General features: G+C 36.7%; 2 protein-coding genes across 2 annotated transcripts in view; both read right to left on the bottom strand.

Annotated features, from left to right (window-relative positions):
* Window positions 1-21,327, bottom strand: part of LOC134841183 (golgin subfamily A member 5-like) — a 164,072-nt gene that overhangs the window by 114,463 nt on the left and 28,282 nt on the right. The window lies entirely within an intron of this gene.
* LOC134841614 (uncharacterized) lies at window positions 262-19,591 on the bottom strand. The gene is made up of 7 exons (XM_063857640.1): window positions 18,688-19,591; window positions 8,300-8,432; window positions 7,749-7,960; window positions 5,292-5,343; window positions 4,814-5,025; window positions 2,197-2,408; window positions 262-1,274 (listed from the first exon to the last, which is right to left on the bottom strand). The coding sequence occupies exons 1-7, from the start codon at window positions 18,968-18,970 to the stop codon at window positions 900-902; spliced, it is 1,479 nt and encodes a 492-aa protein (XP_063713710.1). The 5' UTR covers window positions 18,971-19,591; the 3' UTR covers window positions 262-899.

The following is a 21,327-nucleotide window of genomic DNA, read 5'->3' as shown; positions in this document are numbered from 1 at the left end:
AATTTTTATATCTTGAATTAAAACTTATGCAGTCAAATCTGACTGGCTAATATAAACCATTCAAATTCAAGGGGGAGGGTTCTCATGCTTGAAGAACCGAATGCTTGAAAAATTTCAACCAATCAAAATCGCTCAGCGTTTCTATTGGCTAAATGCCTTTCTCACAAAATCGAAGTCAATATTAACAGAAAATGTATTAAATCAGTGGAAAATAATCAAAAATGTTACAAATTGCGGGTTACAAATTGCGGGTTTCATCAAGATTAATGAAGTCAAAATCACAAAGAATTTTTAGTCTTGAAAACTCATCTGCTTATTATCTAATCGGTCAATATTACCACTAATGGCCTGGATTTATTTTCTTTCTTGGAGATTTTCGTGATTTACTTTGAGATTTTGAATATTCAATTCGGATTAGCTGAAAGCAATCTAAAATTAATTTCAAGCATTCAGTCCTTCAAGCATGAGGGACGCCACCAAATTCAAGCAACATTTTCAGGCAATTCAATCAAAACTTTCAGCCGATAAAAAATATTAGCCGAAATTACCAAAATTTTAAACTTTGTCTGATTTTTTTTTTCAAGTAACTTGGGAAAATGGCTTCAGCAGAAGAAAAGTTTTTTAATTTTGGTTGTTTCGGCCATAAATTTTATCTGCTTGGATTTTTAATTGAAATGCAGGACCATGTTGATTGAATTTGAGTATATGATTAGCCAATCAGATTCAACCATTTTATTTTGAGTTCAAGAAATGCTGATTTTGGGTCGTTTAGTGCATAAGACGCCAATATTTTTGGGGGATCATGTTAAATATCCCCCCCCCAATGATACCTCTTTTTTCATAAGAATTTTAAGCTAATTTAAAATTTTTTAGCGTACAAAATTTGTGCAAAAGTGCATTTATTTGAAACATGAATAAAAACAAGCGACGGGCTCTGATTGCATTTGTATTTGCAATTCATCAGATGAACAAGCCTGATGAGGATTTGTTTGTATGTACATGTTTGTATGTACGAAGCTGTCTTCTCGCGCACTCTTATTTGAGTCCTGCTCGCTCATCCTCAAGTTATCACCTGACTTCGCAGCCTGATTTATTGCCATCAGTTGAACTTCGCAGTCTGCTTCTTTGACATCAGCAACTTCGTTAGAATAATCAGACTTCACAAAACTTGGCTTCAGTTGCGAAGAATAGTTGTATATACCCCAAGCAAACAGTATGAGAGCAAGAAGCGAGATCACAACAGAGAGCACGATCGTCATCTTTTTCCAATGATACTGAAGAAAAATTTTGTAAAAAGTTGCATGTTTGCATTTTCTTTCAATTTTAGACGATAAACAGATTGTTCCGACTGCTCTCATCTTAACATGCTAAGTTTTAAGAAATCAATATAACTTTTATGATACAAACTGATGTAGATTTGAGTCTCACAACACAAATTTTGCCTCCGCAAAAACTTAGAAAATTTAGAAAATGTTTGCACGTTTTTCAAAGTAAGAAACACAGAAAGATTGCCTGAAAAAATTGGCCTGCGACGCAGAAAGTTTGGTCAAAATAGGTTTTTATGGTGATTCGAGAGCGCTCGGAAAATCAGTTTGGTTGACCATAAAAAAGGTTGACAAAATTTTCTAATTTCTGTTTTCTAAAATAAATCCGACCCCTCCCCCCCCCCCCACGAGAAAAGGTCCGCCCCGGTTTGCATGTATTAAAAATTAATAACGGAAGCGAAACGCTCGTAATTGATATGGTATATTCTAGACTAATTCTTTCTTTCAATCAAAAAAGTGATGTTGCTTGCAAGATAAAAACGTAGGAAAAGGCAAAAGAGCCCGCATTTTCAACATGTCTTTCTGGCTCTTTTCCTTTCTGGTAAGGGGGGGGGGGGGGGGGAGGAGGAAGAGCCGTATTTTTTACAAATTTATGCCAAAAAATCAAGTTCGACTAACTTTAAAAATGGGACAATAAATAACTTTTCGGCTTGATGGCTTAGTTAAAAGTCTTAAAATATATATTGAGCAGCAGGTTTCTTTTTGAGACCTTCTAATAGCTATTTGCATCCATATGAACTTGTTTTTCATCTTTTTTGATGCTTGACTAATGCCATTACAATAAAATTTAGTCGAGCACCTTTTCAACTTTGAGCAAAAGTGTCATATCAGGCCACTTTGCAGATTAGTCAGAAAATTTTTTTGAACTCACATAGTTTTTCTCGTCTTTAAAAACAACTGCTCTTTCATCATCTTCGCTTGCATTGGCGATATTCTCCATTGTTATTAGTCTGCAGTTGTGCAGCTCTATGTGTTTCACAGGCAGACTGGATATCTGGACCGGGTTGCCGGGGTAGTCGACGGGCTTCAAGTCGTCATTAGGGGGAAGAGGCACCATTTGTATATACGAATACACTTGGTCATCTGGAACAAATAGTTCATTATTTTCCGTTTCTGCATTGATAGAAACGCAGCGGATTTACCAAAAGCTGCTAAAGGAACAAACAAGACGGGGGGGGGGGGCTATTCTCATGCGCGAAGGACCAAATGGGCGAAAAAAATCGTGAGCGAAGGACCGAAAACAAAATTAGCCCAAAGTGAATTTTTAAAAAGAAGCAATTGCCATTTAATTAAATCGAATTAAATGAGGCAATATTTTGCTTATTTCACAACGAAACCCTGAAAATATAAAAATTGCTCCAATTTGGCGGCGGACAGTGACAATTTGAAAATTTTGCATATTTCTGCCGTTTTTATATTCCGCCAATATCAACAATATTCAATCACTGGAAATATTTACTTTTCTCCCAAATTTTAGATTACTGAAATCTGATTGGCTCATTTTTGTTTTCGCGCATTCGGTCCATCGCGTATGAGGGATTCCACCAAACAAGACTGCTCGTATCAAGTTCTGAATAAAAAAACCTACCCCGAGCACAAATATTCCGTTACTTTTGTATCGAAAGTCGGAATAATAATTCATTATTGTTCCGACTTTCGTAACAAAAATAATGGGATATTTGTGCTCAGGGTGGGTTTTTTTTCTTCAGACAACTTCGACTTTTTAACTAGCCATTTTTGACCGAATATTTTAAATATCATTCAAAAGGTATTGTTGTCCTGAGCTTAAAATTGAATTTCACCTGTAACCATTTTTGTGAAATTATGGGAATTCAAAGATTGCCATTTTGGGCAATTTGAGACAATTAACGCGCGATATATTTTACGCTATTAAATCGTAAGCAAAAATTTAAACCGTCTTAGAACTCGTTCCAAATTGGTTCAAGGAAGCTTTTTTGCCGGTGGAATCCCTCATACACAAAGGGTGAATAAGCATATCGGATTTTTCAGGACTTCGCCATGTTACGAGCAGTCTTGTTTTCCGTTTCTGCGTTAATAGAAACGCAGCGGATTTACCAAAAGCTGCTAAAGAAGCAAATAGTTCATCATTTTCCATTTCTGTGCTGATAGAAACGCAGAGGATTTACCAAAAGCTGCTAAACGAGGCGCGGATCAAAGATTTTTGCAAAGAGCGGATTTTCAAAAAAATTTTCGATATATATTTTTAGATTTAAATTGAAAGTCAAAACTTTCCCACTAAAATGACCCTGTTTTTCGCAAGAAAAATTGTGCTTTATTAAAAGCATAGGGAGTTTGGTTTATGGTCGTCGGTAGGCGCGCTACGCGCACGTCGTTGCTTCGAATTGTTTTTTACTAGGAGTTGTCTTTGGTTGCGAATTGTCATTTTATAAAAAAAATATTCATATGTACTTTTAAAAAAGGTCAAAAACTGTTAACTAAAAAGTTGAAGTTGTCTGAAGAAAACCACAACGAGCAGAAAATTTTCGTCTCTTTATTCGAAGTTAGAGCTGAAAAAATCTTTTTAGTTTGAACTCAAACAAGCATCGGTATTTTTTAGCTGATAAAAATTGCAGAACAAAAGGCGGCAAAAAGTTTGCTTAATCAAATATATTTTGTCACTTTTTCAAATGCCGGAAAAATTATTCATATTGGCGCGAAATTTATGGGTCCGTTTTGTCGAATCGTCTTTCTGAGTATTCTCAAAACAAATAAGGAAGATTTTGCTTTCCAAGGAGTTTTGACCAAAAACTGCTAACTTTTGACGATCACTCCAATCTAAAGAGCACTAATATCTGGAACCAAAATAACCTTCAGAATTTTTTCAAAAACGGATGTCAAAAAATACCAAATGCGAGACACCTGGAGTGTATTGGTGAAAATATCAAGGGTATGACCCAACCCTAAATCTGCTAAGACCCAACCCTAAGTCTAAGAACAGCATGTATTTATGGTATGTGATCTTTTGGCATGACGAACTAAAACTGCGAGATACTAACAGCGAGATAACATAAGCAAGCCATGCACTATTCCTATATGGCGCCATACCTGTCGCACAAATTTTACAGACTATATACAGTAGGCTCATAACAAAACAGCTTGTGTATTGTCATACATGAAAACTCATGATTGCTCTAATATGCAATATATGAAAATTTATAGTTTGTTGAATCGTTTTCTTGGATATTTTTTTGAATGGCAACTCTGTAAAAAGCTCAAGTCGAATCCGCCACCCTTAAGGATGATCAAAAAAATTGGTACTTTTTACACTGCTTGGACCCAAGATTTTTCATGGACCCAAACTTCAATTTAATTCATGTTTCTCAACATGACATGCGGATTTTCTATTTTTAATTTCGGAGCTTTCGGCGAAACAAAAAAGTAGTTTTTGTCTATTTTTGGCAATCCGTGCCTATCAGAACGGAAAACTCAAAAAGTCTTCTCGTGAAAAATTAGATTGTTTTACAAACCTTGTCGGAGCTCCTGAATGGTTTCAGCGGTTCCAACTGGGAAGCACATGAGCACTTCTTCGAGATCGGGACCCCCGTTGGCTTCACGATTATCATCGGTGAACATGAACTCCGCCATATGACTACCCATCGGGAATCCACTGGTCGTGTCCTCTATTGACACTTGAATATTGAAACCTTGCAACAGCGACCACTTCTCCCCCTTCTCATTCCTGAAACATACAAGTAACTGACGTCCTAAACAGCATGTCTAGCGAAAGTTGAGTTCCACTCCGTAGCCGTAAAACAATCTGAGAATCTTCAACATGTGTTCAATTCGGAAACTTTCTGTGAAACCCGTAAGAGTCTACAAGCAAAATGAGTCCCCCTTACACAAAACGAAACAGTGCATTAGGCAGTTTAGAAGCACTTAAAAAGCAGCGGTGAAATGGCTAGGGTTTCGAAGTCTCAGTTATAAAGTAGATGGTTCAAAACCCGCCATGATCTGAGCTTAGATTGCACATGCGTATATTTCGAATACACTTGGTCATCTGGAACAAATAGTTCATTATTTTCCGTTTCTGCATTGATAGAAACGCAGCGGATTTACCAAAAGCTGCTAAAGGAACAAACAAGACGGGGGGGGGGGGCTATTCTCATGCGCGAAGGACCAAATGGGCGAAAAAAATCGTGAGCGAAGGACCGAAAACAAAATTAGCCCAAAGTGAATTTTTAAAAAGAAGCAATTGCCATTTAATTAAATCGAATTAAATGAGGCAATATTTTGCTTATTTCACAACGAAACCCTGAAAATATAAAAATTGCTCCAATTTGGCGGCGGACAGTGACAATTTGAAAATTTTGCATATTTCTGCCGTTTTTATATTCCGCCAATATCAACAATATTCAATCACTGGAAATATTTACTTTTCTCCCAAATTTTAGATTACTGAAATCTGATTGGCTCATTTTTGTTTTCGCGCATTCGGTCCATCGCGTATGAGGGATTCCACCAAACAAGACTGCTCGTATCAAGTTCTGAATAAAAAAACCTACCCCGAGCACAAATATTCCGTTACTTTTGTATCGAAAGTCGGAATAATAATTCATTATTGTTCCGACTTTCGTAACAAAAATAATGGGATATTTGTGCTCAGGGTGGGTTTTTTTTCTTCAGACAACTTCGACTTTTTAACTAGCCATTTTTGACCGAATATTTTAAATATCATTCAAAAGGTATTGTTGTCCTGAGCTTAAAATTGAATTTCACCTGTAACCATTTTTGTGAAATTATGGGAATTCAAAGATTGCCATTTTGGGCAATTTGAGACAATTAACGCGCGATATATTTTACGCTATTAAATCGTAAGCAAAAATTTAAACCGTCTTAGAACTCGTTCCAAATTGGTTCAAGGAAGCTTTTTTGCCGGTGGAATCCCTCATACACAAAGGGTGAATAAGCATATCGGATTTTTCAGGACTTCGCCATGTTACGAGCAGTCTTGTTTTCCGTTTCTGCGTTAATAGAAACGCAGCGGATTTACCAAAAGCTGCTAAAGAAGCAAATAGTTCATCATTTTCCATTTCTGTGCTGATAGAAACGCAGAGGATTTACCAAAAGCTGCTAAACGAGGCGCGGATCAAAGATTTTTGCAAAGAGCGGATTTTCAAAAAAATTTTCGATATATATTTTTAGATTTAAATTGAAAGTCAAAACTTTCCCACTAAAATGACCCTGTTTTTCGCAAGAAAAATTGTGCTTTATTAAAAGCATAGGGAGTTTGGTTTATGGTCGTCGGTAGGCGCGCTACGCGCACGTCGTTGCTTCGAATTGTTTTTTACTAGGAGTTGTCTTTGGTTGCGAATTGTCATTTTATAAAAAAAATATTCATATGTACTTTTAAAAAAGGTCAAAAACTGTTAACTAAAAAGTTGAAGTTGTCTGAAGAAAACCACAACGAGCAGAAAATTTTCGTCTCTTTATTCGAAGTTAGAGCTGAAAAAATCTTTTTAGTTTGAACTCAAACAAGCATCGGTATTTTTTAGCTGATAAAAATTGCAGAACAAAAGGCGGCAAAAAGTTTGCTTAATCAAATATATTTTGTCACTTTTTCAAATGCCGGAAAAATTATTCATATTGGCGCGAAATTTATGGGTCCGTTTTGTCGAATCGTCTTTCTGAGTATTCTCAAAACAAATAAGGAAGATTTTGCTTTCCAAGGAGTTTTGACCAAAAACTGCTAACTTTTGACGATCACTCCAATCTAAAGAGCACTAATATCTGGAACCAAAATAACCTTCAGAATTTTTTCAAAAACGGATGTCAAAAAATACCAAATGCGAGACACCTGGAGTGTATTGGTGAAAATATCAAGGGTATGACCCAACCCTAAATCTGCTAAGACCCAACCCTAAGTCTAAGAACAGCATGTATTTATGGTATGTGATCTTTTGGCATGACGAACTAAAACTGCGAGATACTAACAGCGAGATAACATAAGCAAGCCATGCACTATTCCTATATGGCGCCATACCTGTCGCACAAATTTTACAGACTATATACAGTAGGCTCATAACAAAACAGCTTGTGTATTGTCATACATGAAAACTCATGATTGCTCTAATATGCAATATATGAAAATTTATAGTTTGTTGAATCGTTTTCTTGGATATTTTTTTGAATGGCAACTCTGTAAAAAGCTCAAGTCGAATCCGCCACCCTTAAGGATGATCAAAAAAATTGGTACTTTTTACACTGCTTGGACCCAAGATTTTTCATGGACCCAAACTTCAATTTAATTCATGTTTCTCAACATGACATGCGGATTTTCTATTTTTAATTTCGGAGCTTTCGGCGAAACAAAAAAGTAGTTTTTGTCTATTTTTGGCAATCCGTGCCTATCAGAACGGAAAACTCAAAAAGTCTTCTCGTGAAAAATTAGATTGTTTTACAAACCTTGTCGGAGCTCCTGAATGGTTTCAGCGGTTCCAACTGGGAAGCACATGAGCACTTCTTCGAGATCGGGACCCCCGTTGGCTTCACGATTATCATCGGTGAACATGAACTCCGCCATATGACTACCCATCGGGAATCCACTGGTCGTGTCCTCTATTGACACTTGAATATTGAAACCTTGCAACAGCGACCACTTCTCCCCCTTCTCATTCCTGAAACATACAAGTAACTGACGTCCTAAACAGCATGTCTAGCGAAAGTTGAGTTCCACTCCGTAGCCGTAAAACAATCTGAGAATCTTCAACATGTGTTCAATTCGGAAACTTTCTGTGAAACCCGTAAGAGTCTACAAGCAAAATGAGTCCCCCTTACACAAAACGAAACAGTGCATTAGGCAGTTTAGAAGCACTTAAAAAGCAGCGGTGAAATGGCTAGGGTTTCGAAGTCTCAGTTATAAAGTAGATGGTTCAAAACCCGCCATGATCTGAGCTTAGATTGCACATGCGTATATTTCAGGAGAACAGTTACGCAGCTTGCCCGGATTTATTTACTTGGGTATGAGCCCATTGATGCATAGTCTATTTTCCACCTCGTCGATGAACACGGAATTCCGTTTGAATCGAACTTCCGGTGCAGTATCTTCAAGTTTCGACAATTCCCGCCAACAATCATCTCCAGAGTAGCCTGAAACCCATCACTGACAATCAATAAATCAATATATCTAAAATTCGACTCTGATTCATAATTGATAAAAAAATATATATTAATTGAGTTCATCAAAACGGTTAGCATCTACTCTTGTCAAATTTTGAGTATGATTTTCGCGAAGACAAAATTGTTCTTTTCTATTCAATATAAATCAAACCAGTACTGTGCTTTCTACAAGTTAAATTAATTGTGGTGTAACATTTCCCCGAAAAAAACGCATATGATATATTGAAAATTGTTCTCAACCTTTCTAACCAAAAACAACTCGAAACGAGGATGAAATATTTCATCTTTCCATCCTTCGCTACACCTTACAAACATAACTTGCAGTCGTTTTTAATAGTTTTTGGTCAAAAACGTTGAGAAACTGTAATCAAACACAGTTTTTCATGAAAATTATTACACCATCTGTCATGTAAGCAGTAAAATTACAGTAATGATTTGAATTTTTGTGATTCGACAAGAATCATTTTGTCTCGCAAAAATCAGACTCAACAACTTACCTAAAATCTTTTCGGATCAACCGTACAATATCCCCCTCCCCTAACTGACCCCCTCTGCCTCCCTCCTGACACGGAAAATTGATATCGTATAAAATATGCATTTCAAATAGGCTCGCAGCATGCTGCTTAATAAACTATTCTAATTCTGTGTACCTATGTACAAGTACTGTACATAAACTTAAAAGACTAAAACTATTAAAAGGAAGTATGTGAATTAAGAACGTTGAAAATACAATTGACAATTCTCATATCGACCAATGGTCGTAACTAAGTTGGTTAACAGGTATTAATTAAATACCGAAAGTCATTTAAGACACTAAAACAAATCACAACATTTCCCACCGGGAAAAAAAAACTGCATACTAACTACATAACTCTATATACACCCTTCTTCCCCCTTCGGGAATGAACAAGATTTTACAATCTGCGCCACGAAGGTAAAAATACAGAAGCAAAATAGTATCCACAAATGAGAGAGAATGTACAATGTACAGGGTGAATATACAGAATTACAAATTTACAAAATACAGCAACTAACTAAATTAAAGCTAAGCTAACGGTAATCCACAACATGTACATCAACATGTAAAATTGTATCTACAGATAACAAATAAAACCAGAAGGTGAGACATGGGTAAAGTTTGTATTTTTCTCAGTTTATTTAATAAGTGAGTTAGTTAATTTGGTTGTCAAAATCATTCAGTTTAGCCCTCATTTCCGAATCGATAGTCGAGGAAATTTCGCTGCAGTTGTCTACCTCGTGCGGAGATTCCTTCGCAATCTGATAAGCTGAGTGTGAGCCCGAGGAATTTTCGTTGAACAGGGTCTTCATTGGTGAAATTACTGGTTTGACCGGCGGGAGAGAATTCTTTGATGACCAGGCTAATATCGTTTTCGCAATGAGTGTTCGTCGGGGAGGGGCCTCCGCTAGTGGTGTCAATAAATCAGACATGGATGAGACCGTGAAAGTTGCCCTGGGAATGCCGGGGGAGGTAGTAAAAAATGAGGGTGACGCCCCTGTGTCATCTTTTTCTAGGACCACGTCGATAAAGCAGCGATTTCTATAGAATTGTGGAGATCCCACATTCCTGCGTGGTCTAGATTGTCGTAAATTTATCGTCGGGTTGGCCGTAAAATCCGGAGTACTGTCTAACAGTATAGGGTTGTCTTGAGAACCTTCTGCTTCGGTTGAGACGGGGATGTTAACGATCTCCCGGAGGTCAGTGTTTAATGGCCTTTCTGAGCTCGAGTGAGGTGAGTCGACGGTACCTGTAACACTTAAGCCCTGGTTAGATTCGGAAGGATGACTCTGAGGTACATTATTATTGGTCACATCGTCGAAGTAGTCATCAATTATCCCGTCCCACGAGTTTAGATTTAATGAGGATGAAGAACCTGAAGAAGTTCGAGAGGAATCTTGAGTGGCCACGCTCGCAGTCGGTGCGCCAGTCCATGCTCTGTTAGTGATCGCTCCTGAGGTGCCTTGTCCCGAATGCCCAGAGGGTGTCGATACTGCTTTCTTCGGTGGTAAGAGTTTCCTTTTTCCAGCTAAACTAGAATGAGTATGAAGTTTAAGCCCGGTGGGTGTCTGATTCACTATTATTTTTTAGACCCAGGGCGTATTTTTCCTTTGATGGTCAGATCTGATTTGCGTAAAACTTGACCGTTGCCAAGGGTTATGGTTTGTTCTGAAGAGTCAATAATATCCTTCTTAACTAGATTAAAATATGGATCCCTATTTTTCCTGTTCGAGACCTTTCTATACAATTTACCTCCCATGACTGCTTTTTTTTGCGAGAGGTTCTGATTCTTGGTTGTTTTCGTCCGGGTTCGTATTTTTAGTGACCGTCCTAGTTAGTGGCAGGTTGTTTTCTGGGTCTGAGTCCTTTTCCTCGTCCAGATATCCATCTTCTGCCCCGTCGTGGAGTTCCCAGTTAGTGGCTCGATCTTTGGACATGATAGCTTTCCCTTTATTTAAATGATGGTCAATATCGGACATAAAGTTTTTCCACCTAGTGTTCGCTGCTCTATTAAAAAATATATTCAAATGAGGTACAGCCGATAGCGGATTGCTTCAAGATTCTCAAGTTCCAAATATTTTTTTCAATCGACTCGTTTAGTGAAGGCTTGGGTAATTTGAAAGACATTGCTAGTAGCTTCGATTTGATCGTGTAAACTAATCTTTCCACCATCCCATTGGTTCTGTGATCGCCGACTGTGCAGTAAAAAATTTCAATGTTGAATTTTTCGCAGAAGTTTTTGAAATCATGGGATAAAAAGCATGACCCATGTTCGACTCTGATTTTTCTTGGGAACACGTGAAGATGACAGTAATCGTTTAAGAAGGAAATTACATTTTTCGTAGAGTTGTTGTTAACAATTTTGGCCGAAGGGAACTTTGTATAGCGGTCAATGCAAAGAAGGATATACTTATTGTTACCCCAGAACGTGTCTAACGGTCCAGCAAAGTCCAGATTGATTTCCTCATTCGCGAATGTCAACGTCGGAAGTTTCGGAATATTATGAGAAACTAGTAAATTTTTGATGTTCTTACCAGCTTCTAAGCATTGACTACACGTTCTCCCGTGGTGGTAAATTTGTCGATAAGTGTGCGGCCACCACAAGTATTCGGCAAGTGATTTCATCCCAAACTGTCCTCGATGAGTCTCATGGAGCATCGAATTGAAGCTTCCCCTGATGGTAGCTGGAACGACTAATTTGTTATCGAGGAAAAGCAAATCGTCCTTCACGTGTAGATCTTTGGCGTAGATTTTCATGTTAGGTCCGTGTATGCCCATTGGTCGATTCGTTTTTATAGTCTCGATCAAGTCCCACAGCACTTTATCTTCCCTGGTCATAATATGCAGCAGTTTCTATGAACAGTGGTTTTCAGGGCGGATCGGGGAAATCGGTAGATTTAAGTCCGCATTGTATCTTCTGACGAGGTCCGCGTGGTCGGGTGAAAGTCGGTCATCTCTGAATTTGAGAGCGATTTTATAGTCCTCCGGAATGATCAATAGGGGTTCATTAACTTTATCCATTGGGATTCTAGCCGATTTTTGGAGGATGGTAAAAATTGTCTGTTTTCTAATCTAAAATGTAACAGGACTTTTTCCGCAAACGTAAAACTTTTAAAATTGAATTTTGAGTTATCAACAGGTTGGCAAATTGAAGTACAATTTCCTGTCCGAGTATGATTTTTATGACAAAGTTTTATTGACCAAGCGATACAAGATATGATAGCAGCAATAATTTTGAGATTAAATAGAGCTAAAGAACTGTTTAACTGATTCTGACCAATCACGTCGCTTGAATTTTTGTTTCCCGACGGGATTGTAATAACTCGAGAATAAGTATTTACAGCGACCGCTGGTCTATCTACAGTATTTACAGTAACAATTTTAGAATGTTGTTTATTCAATAGAATTTTCTGAATTTTGTCGATTGAAGCGACTACAAATTCATTGTCGTAGTGAGAAATTGGGAGGGCTTTGGCCGAAGGAAGTCTAGATAGAAGATATGTAAAACCCATATGCTTTCCCGGTAAATGCGATAATTCAAAACTGAATGGTAAACGTCTGTTCACCCAACGGGTCAATCGACTGTGCATTGTTTCATTCACATGTTTTGCTGAGAGTGCTGATAGTAATGCTTTATGGTCTGATACTATTTGAAATTCAGTTCCATACAGGTAGTTTCTAAAGTGTTCGGTTGCCCATACGACTCCCAGCAACTCTAATTCATTGGTAGAATACTTCATTTCATGGTTATTCAAAAATCTAGATGCGAACGCGATTGTTTTCTACTGGTCGCCCTGTAATTGTTCTAGGTTCGCGCCTAGTCCGTTGTGTGAAGCATCTGTTTTCAGTCTTGTCTTCTCTTTTATATCAAAAATGACTGTTTTCTGTGATATTAACGATTTGCGCTTTTAACTTCTCAAACGCTATTGAGTGGTTATTGTCCCATTTCTAAACCGTTTTTTTATTTAGTAGAGGACGAAGGGAAGAACTTAGGGTCGATAAGTTAGGGACGAATTTTACGTACTGGTTTATCGAACCGAAGAACGAACGTAATTCGGAAATTTTCTTGGGGATTGGCAAGTTTTTTCTTGCGTCTGCTTTACCGCCCAAAGGTCGTACTCTATCGCCGGCAATTTTGAAGCCAAGCCATTCGATATCTGATTTTAAAAATGTGCATTTCCCCCATTTAACCGCCATATTAGTCTTATCTAATATTTATAAGATTTTATACACTATTGCTTTGTGTTCTTCGAAGGATCCACGCGAAGCTACCAGGATGTCGTCTATGTAGCAATTTGCGAAAGGGATATTTTTCAACAGTGAATCCAAGACCCGTTGGAATTCATTTGGCATGTCCCCCATTCCGTAAAATCCCGTTAAAAATTGATACGTTCCGGTAGTTTCGCCGCCTACTAAACTAAAATTGCACTGCTTACTCGTTTGTTCGCATAGTTTGAGTTGACAATACGCGTTTTTCAGGTCTAGATTACTAAACCAACTCGCCCGTTGGATTTCTTTGAAATTTGAAGAGCCACGTTGTCTATAAGTTCGTGGATGTTCGGCATTTGATACTTATTTTTAAAAATTTGATCATTCAATAATTTGGAGTCTAACGCCAGTTTGATAGAAGTTTTAAAAAACTTACGGGGCTTGCTGAAGCTACTGGTATGTTCATATTTACAATCATATCCCAGCCGATGCCTAAGTTCAGTAGTTTCTTTGTTTCGAGACCGTTTTTGTCGTAAATAGTTCTCACACTCAACACCGAAAAAAATCGTCATCGTCACTCTGCCGTACTCGTTCCACGCATTTATAACATCACACGATTCTTGGTCTTCCGCCCACGAGTTTTCCGGAGGTGCGTATGTACAATTCTCGGTATTTACATAATTATCTGATACAGTATTTACAGTTGGTCTTTTATTACGCGATTTACAAAATTTGGCGAAGTGTCCTTTATAATTACAATTTTTACAGGTTATGTCCTTCGCTGGGCAGACGTTTAAGTGCCCTTTTGTAAATGCATTCCCACATTTCATGCACGAATTACTCCGTTCAATGTTTAGGCTCGGTTTCTTTTTGATCTGATTATGATTGTTAAAATGTTTTAAAGTTGTCCACTTGGTCGACGACCGTGACATATTCGTCACTTTCTGATGATTAAAATATCCCTTTTCGTCGATTAAAGCTTGATTAAGTGCATCCAACGGGCTTATGGTACCTGACAGTAGTTTCCTCTGGGTGTCTGTGTTTTTCATATTGCAGATGAAAATGTCCCTTATCCACTCTGCCTCGTCGGATTCCTTGATGTTGCACGTGCTAGCCAAATCCGTCAGGGCTCCCCAAAATTGTTCGTAAGACTCGCGGTCTTTCTGCTTCCGATTTAATAATTTGTATCTTTCAAACGTAGTGGTGGGCGGTTTGTTAAATGCTGCGTTAAGCAAAGTCCAGAACTCGGAGAAAATTATTGCTAAAATCTTGACTCTCGGGTTCTTCTGTGTAAAGACTCTTTTTCCTTCGCTCCCTAAGTCTAGTATTAAAATTGACCGCAGTTTCTTGTTCTCCTTTGTTCGTCTCATTCCATTATATTTCCTCATTTCTTCGTTGATCCGCTTTTATTCGGCGGATTCGTACTGTTTCAACGCGTTTTTGTTGCTATTCTCTCTGTTGGTTCTTTCCGTGTCCGACTCGCTGCCTGTTGCTTGTTCCAAAATTGGTATTTGCGTCTCTGGGATCTCTGGTCCATTCAGACTTTCCAAATCCAGGTTTTCTTTGGCAATGATCGCCAATTGAAATTGGTCGCTCCATTGGCTCCAGGCATGCGCTGGCTCTAGGGTATGGTTAGGCCAAAAGTGGGGAAATCCACGCACGTTCGTATCATTAGACTGCGCCATAATAAACTATTCTAATTCTGTATACCTATTTACAAGTACTGTAAATAAACTTAAAAGACTAAAACTATTAAAAAGAAGTATGTGAATTAAGAACGTTAAAAGGACAACTGACTTTTCTCATATCGACCAATGGTCGTAACTAAATTGGTTAACAGGTATTAATTAAATACCGAAGGTCATTTAAGACACTAAAACAAATCACAACACTGCTTGAGAAAGTTTTTTGTCATAGAGTAGCTAAATCAAAATGTTAATAACCCAATTTATTTTTCTTGAAAACTTTCAATTGATTTTTGTTTTAATGGTCTGTAAACTAGATTTTATAGAATCCATTTTTTTCTTTCGGAAGGATTGTTCGGTCGATTTGTCTGTTCGATCAATTTCAATGTTGAAACAAACGCAAAAACTTACTTACTCCAAAAGTTTCAGGCTACAAAACTTTAGAATATAATTTGCAAAACGAAGTTCAGAAAAATTATAATTTTTTAAATATTGACCAGATTCAAGTACTTTCTCAAGGGGAGATATTCAAAAAACTTCGAAAGTTTTGTTGAATTGTTTTAATCAGCTCTCCTAATTTCAAAGCCCTCCTTTCTGAGCTCTCCTATTTTCTGACATTCCGAGCTCTCCTAAATCAATTTAAAGATCCTGTTTCGACCAAATTTTCTGCTCCGCAGTCAAACTTTTGAGGAAAAAAACATGCCAAAAGTACGTTTTTAAGAAAAATTTTGATCAAAAATTGATCCAAAATCCAATGGTACATTTTTAGGGCTTTTTTGGTCAAAATTTGTACATACTGGTGCCAAAAATGCCTTTAGAAAAACTGTATGGTCGGTTATCCAAAAATTGAAGGTCTTAAAATAGTACCAAAGAGGGATCCTTTGGGTCGGCAGGAGGTCGAATCCCTGAAGGAAAACGTTCGCCCCCACCATCTCCGCAATCCGCCCCTGATTATGATGTAGATAGTTATCAGAAATTTCAGAAAGATAAGAGCTTCCCAAAAATGCAACTATGTGTGATGACGTGCTCATATCGGAAAATTTCTGTTTGTCCCGTAAGAATCTCCGCAAAAAATGGGCCACTTTTTACTCAGTAAATGTGGTCAAAGAAGATCTCTTCCAGTGATAACTCGTTTTATTCACAATACCAAAATCAGGGGCGAATCTTTGAGTTTCTGGAGGGGTGCTGATTTTCAAAAGTTTTCAAAATATTTACTTTAGTTTGATCAAATTGATATTCCGAGATCTCTCAGAGAACTAAAAAGACCTTGTTTCGGCCAGTTGAGAAAAAAAAACAGGCTAAAATGGCGTCTGAATGCAACTTTTGCGTACGCGCGCGCATCTTCCTCAAAATTATTAAATATAGGCGCCTGAGTAAAAAATAACCTCTGTAAAATTCAATGGATACAAAAATGGAACTTTGTGGGTTCCGTTTTTTTGTGATTGAGCATATTGCATCACATATTACTGCATTATGTCACATGCAGGTGTAATATTACAGGCATTTTGTTATTGCGAATTTCGATGCTCGGGAGATTTTTTCTCCAGCTTAATTTCGACTCTTTATCTAGCTATTTTCAACTAAATTTTGTTCAACCATCTGAAATTTTATTGTTCAGAGCTCGGATAGAAAAAAAGATTGATTTGTCATTAAAAGGCAGTCTGAAATTTTTTGGTGTTGCCCTGATACGAGCAATTTTGTCTATTATCCCAATTGTTTATTCAGGAATTTTTGTTGACAATGTTATAAGACAACCAACAAAAAGTGTCTCTACCTTAAGAACCAAATTTTTTCTATTTACTTTTCAAAAATAAATGAATTTTCGGAAACGATAAAAAACAAATCAATTTTCTGTCTTTTAAATTTTTGGAAAAATTTCTAAGACACTTCCAGGCCTGCCGCTTATGATTATTTAATCAACCTCGAATTACAATGATATTCTGCCTCGAAAACCGGACAAAACGGCGACACGTTTTTGTTGTTTTTGAGATTGAACAAGGGAACAACATAGCTAAAAAGCAAAAAACACACAAATCTTCAGATCTTATCAATTGTTTTTTCTCTTTCAATAAGAAACAAACATCAAACATCAACTCCTGAGAATAGAAGGAATGAGAGATAAAAAGAGACTTGATGTCTAACCAGCAGATGCACAATTAACCGAGTTAAGCTGTTAACCGATAATCCAGCCACTGAACTTAATTTTTATTTGATGAAAAACTTCGTTACGTCTTGTTACGTATAACTTGTGTAGTCTAGCAACCTTTTGTAGTCTACTAGTCTACTTTTGTAGAGCTAGGATTGGTTGTTATTGTTCCGATTTTTGAAGAAAACTGACTATTTTTGCTTGGGGTGGTTTTTTTATTAAGCCAATCTTCGAACTTTTGGCAATCGAAATAGTAGTTTTTGACAAACAATTTTTATACCCCTGGACATCAATTATAAAAAGGCATTTTACATCCGATCCCCGATTAATATGTGCAAAACTTTTGGATTTTAAGAATAGCCAGTTTGGCCATTCTTTGGACTTATCTATGCGTGTTTTGAAGATTTTATTCATAATGCTGAAAATGTAACGCGAATATTTTGTGCCGAGCGAATTATCCCGCTCAATAAAATTGTTCCAATTTGATTGAGGCTACCCTAAAGTAAAAAGAGAAAATAGTATATTGTATTGGATTTTTTATGTCAATCTCCATAGCTTTCAAAAAAATGATTATAATCGATTGAAAGTAGATTACAATGTTACTCTTTTTCGAAACAAAAAAAATATAATCGATTTTTTTTTTGATTTTTTTTCTGAAATCTTATTAAAGTATAATCCATTTTACAAAATTATAATACATAATTATTCAGCAAACGTCATCGCTTCAATGCCTTTTATTTTGTGCTGTTTTTTGTGCTTTCCAGGTGGTATGTGGTAAAATTTTGATAGAAAAGATATTATAATCTATGATCAGAGATTACAAGAGATTTTCGGAAAAATTATAATCAGTTATAATTGATCACAAGTTATTAAAATTTCACCAAACATATTATCATTATAATGGATTATATATCGTTTAAATATCTAAAATTGTTGCTTATAATTAATTATAACTTTGCCGAAAATATAATTATTATTATAATATAATCGATTAATTTCTCTTTTTTTTTGTACTGAGTGCGAGTAGCTAATCGGTCGTATTAGTTTTGCACGACTCAAATTTCTTGCACTTAGTTTTTGACTTTGTCCCAAATTTACAGTTTCTCTTCCGATTCTCATGATGAAGGTAACGGAATATTTAAGCTCGAGATGGTTTTTTTTCTTCAGACAAATTTCGATTTTTGAATTAAGCATTTCTGACAAAATTTTAGAAATCCTTTAAAAGGTATTGCTGTCTTGAGCTTAAATTTAAAAATATATGTTACCCGTGATCTTTTTTTGCAAAGTAATGGGGGTTTAAATAGTGCCATTTTGGCCAATTTGGGACAGTTAACGTGCGATATGTTTCAACAAAATCATTCCAAATTGAATTGAGGCTAGCAAATTGGTTCTATTAAAATGGTACGACTCAAATTTTTACACTTGATCCTTGATTGTGTCCAAAATTTATAGTTTTTCAATTTTTTCTTTTGCCAAAAGCTATTCGATATGATTAACGGGCAGTCGGAATATACAGGGCTTTGTCCTGATATACGAGCAGTCTTGTTGCGGTGTTTGGGCAGAACTCGAAATACTAGAAAATGACTTTGAATTAAACCCCTCCCCTCATCGGTAAAATGATCTTGCCGCGCACGCCATTGGCTGATCTAGGTGAAAAAAGGAACGTACTGTTGCAGCAGGAGGAGTTCCTGTAGAGGCACAAATGTTTCGTGTAGCGGCTGGTTGTGCAGTCCAGTGCCTGTGTACAAGTTGGTGGACCAGCTAGTAGAAAAGTGACTACCAAAAAATATGTAAACACCCTACTCAGATGTCGCACCGTATTGCCTGTGTCATTGCAGCCGCCACCGCTGCCACGATGACGAAGATGATGACGTTGATGATAAAGTTGAAAGAAAACTTTATTTGTCATTGCTTTGTTCATTGACGAATATACTTCACTATATATAGTCATAAATTCAGCTTACAAATTTAGAATCTAAAGTCGAATCGACAGCGAGTTTTTCTTAATCAGAACAAAAATATTGTTTTAGAATAAAATTAAAAATGTAAGTTTTAATCACATATCAATTTTTTCGTGTTTTCAGGTGTTTTGAAGAGATTGCAGTGTATTGTGAACAAAAGTAGAAGCGAACAATATGTTTTGAATGTCTTGAAGTCTTGTTGAGGTAATTATATCGTTATCTATCAGAACGACTTTCGACATGATGTGTCGACATACTGACAACATTGAGATTATCCCTTGAAGCCCACCGTTAAAATTTCACGCTGTTATGCTGTTAAAGTTGTATGCTAGTTACTACCAAATGAGAGCTAAAATACATGGTGCTATGTAAGATATATGATACGAAGATTGAGACGACAAGACATATAGACGACAAGACATAACGACATTGAGACACGACAAATGAGAAACATAACAGCGTTTACATTTAACACAAACCGATGTAGCCCTTTTGTGATTATTTATTTGGAACAAGAAACCGTTGACTAATAAGGACATTAATTAGAAATTAGGGTGTTTGTTAGAAAAAGCATCAATAAATGAAAGAATAAATAAATGACGCAACTTACACCGCAGATAACTCATTTGTGATTCGCTTACTGTTATGGTTATTTTTAGTCATTACATCATAAAGCCCCATTTGCAAATAGGCCGAAAATAGCAAAATGCGATCAAATCTTAAGTCGCAAACATGAATCGCGAGTTTGGACAAAAACAAAAAATAGTCGCAAAAGTCTAAAAATAAAAATGATAGTGGGATTGCGCCAGTTTGTTGGCGATCGAGATGGTTAACTGCCATCAGGACGACGATACGAGCTTGTTAGGTGTGTTGTTTAAATTGTGCCGTTAGATCCGCGAACGGTAAGTTATTGTCTAGACAGCGCTTGAAAACATGGCTGTTCGGTAGCAATACAATGATGATTTAAATTATCCGGACAAAAAGCATTTAACTTGAAGTTTAAAAGCGTTTTACTCAAATTGAGTGGTCTTTAAGTGAAATTGATGAATACAAAAATTGCTTAAAGTTTTAGGAGAATTAATATGGTGCAATTTGTTTTGGAAAGTTCAGCCCTAAAGTTTTGTCTCAAAAAATGATCGTTTTTAGCTTTTTAGTCAATCAAAATTACAAAAACTACCAGTTAATCACTGACATAAATATATCAAAATGAGCCTCTTACTTTAAGAAGGGTATAGTATCGAAAAAATACCCCATTTTTTGTATTCATTAGTTTTTGTCTTAAGTCAACCCAATTTGAAAAAAAAACGCGTTTTTATTTTCAAATTTGATGCTTTTTTTCAGGATAACTTAAATGAGCACTGAAGTCCAGAAATTAGTGGCGATATATTCTGAAAACGAGTCGCGATAGTCTGGAAATAGTGGCGACTGTCTCGACATAAATCGCGGGCTTGGCGGCTACAAATAATCTCAAGAAAAAAGCAGAAGTAATATTTGGAGGATGAAGGAACTACATATTGCAGACTTCATACAACAACGATTTAGTCAAATTGCAAAAAAGAAAAACAAAAAAACTGAAAACAACAAGAAAATAAAATTATGTTATGTTGTCTTCTGCCAAAAAGCGACAGTCTCGACAAATCGTGGACCTGGTGGCTACAAATAATCTCAAGCAGCATGTGGAGAAGTCAAATTTGGAGGTGGAAGTAATTATTTCTTGCAGACTTGATACCACAAAGAGTATACTTAAACTTCAAAAAGGAAAAAGCAAAAAATTAAATAAACGAGAAAATAAAATTATGTTATTATGTAGTCTACCAAAAAGTGTCACTCGGGTCGAGATACCGCTCAAAAACCGCTCAAGATATAAGCAGTTTGAGCGGTTTTCCAGCAAGATTTGAGGCGGTTTGAGCGGTTTGGGCGGTTTGGGCGGTTTGGGCGATTTTTTTGGAAAAAACCGCTCAAACCGCTCAAATCTTGCTTAAAAAACCGCTCAAAAACCGCTCATTTCTTGGGGTGATTTTTGAACGTTTTTTCAAGCAAGATTTGAGCGGTTTTTAAGAGGTTTTTGAGCGGTCTTATAAAGAAAACCGATTAAAACCAACAAAAAGGCCTGGAAAGCTAATGTGACGCTAAGATGCAGTTGAAATACTATCTACAATTTAAAAAAGTGCTTAACCGTTCTCAACTCTAGCAAGATATTTTTCGATTTATAGACCACAAACAGTGTGAGCGACCTTTTCAACGGCTCAAGCAAAATAACCGCTAGAAAATTTTTAGGCATATGTATGTAAATATGTATGTATGTATGTATGTATCTATGTATGTATGTATGTATGTATGTATGTAT

Source organism: Symsagittifera roscoffensis, chromosome 3 (genome assembly GCF_963678635.1).
Source record: "Symsagittifera roscoffensis chromosome 3, txSymRosc1.1, whole genome shotgun sequence".
In the NCBI taxonomy this organism is placed as follows: domain Eukaryota; kingdom Metazoa; phylum Xenacoelomorpha; order Acoela; family Convolutidae; genus Symsagittifera; species Symsagittifera roscoffensis.
This window is presented reverse-complemented; position numbering and strand designations above follow the sequence as displayed.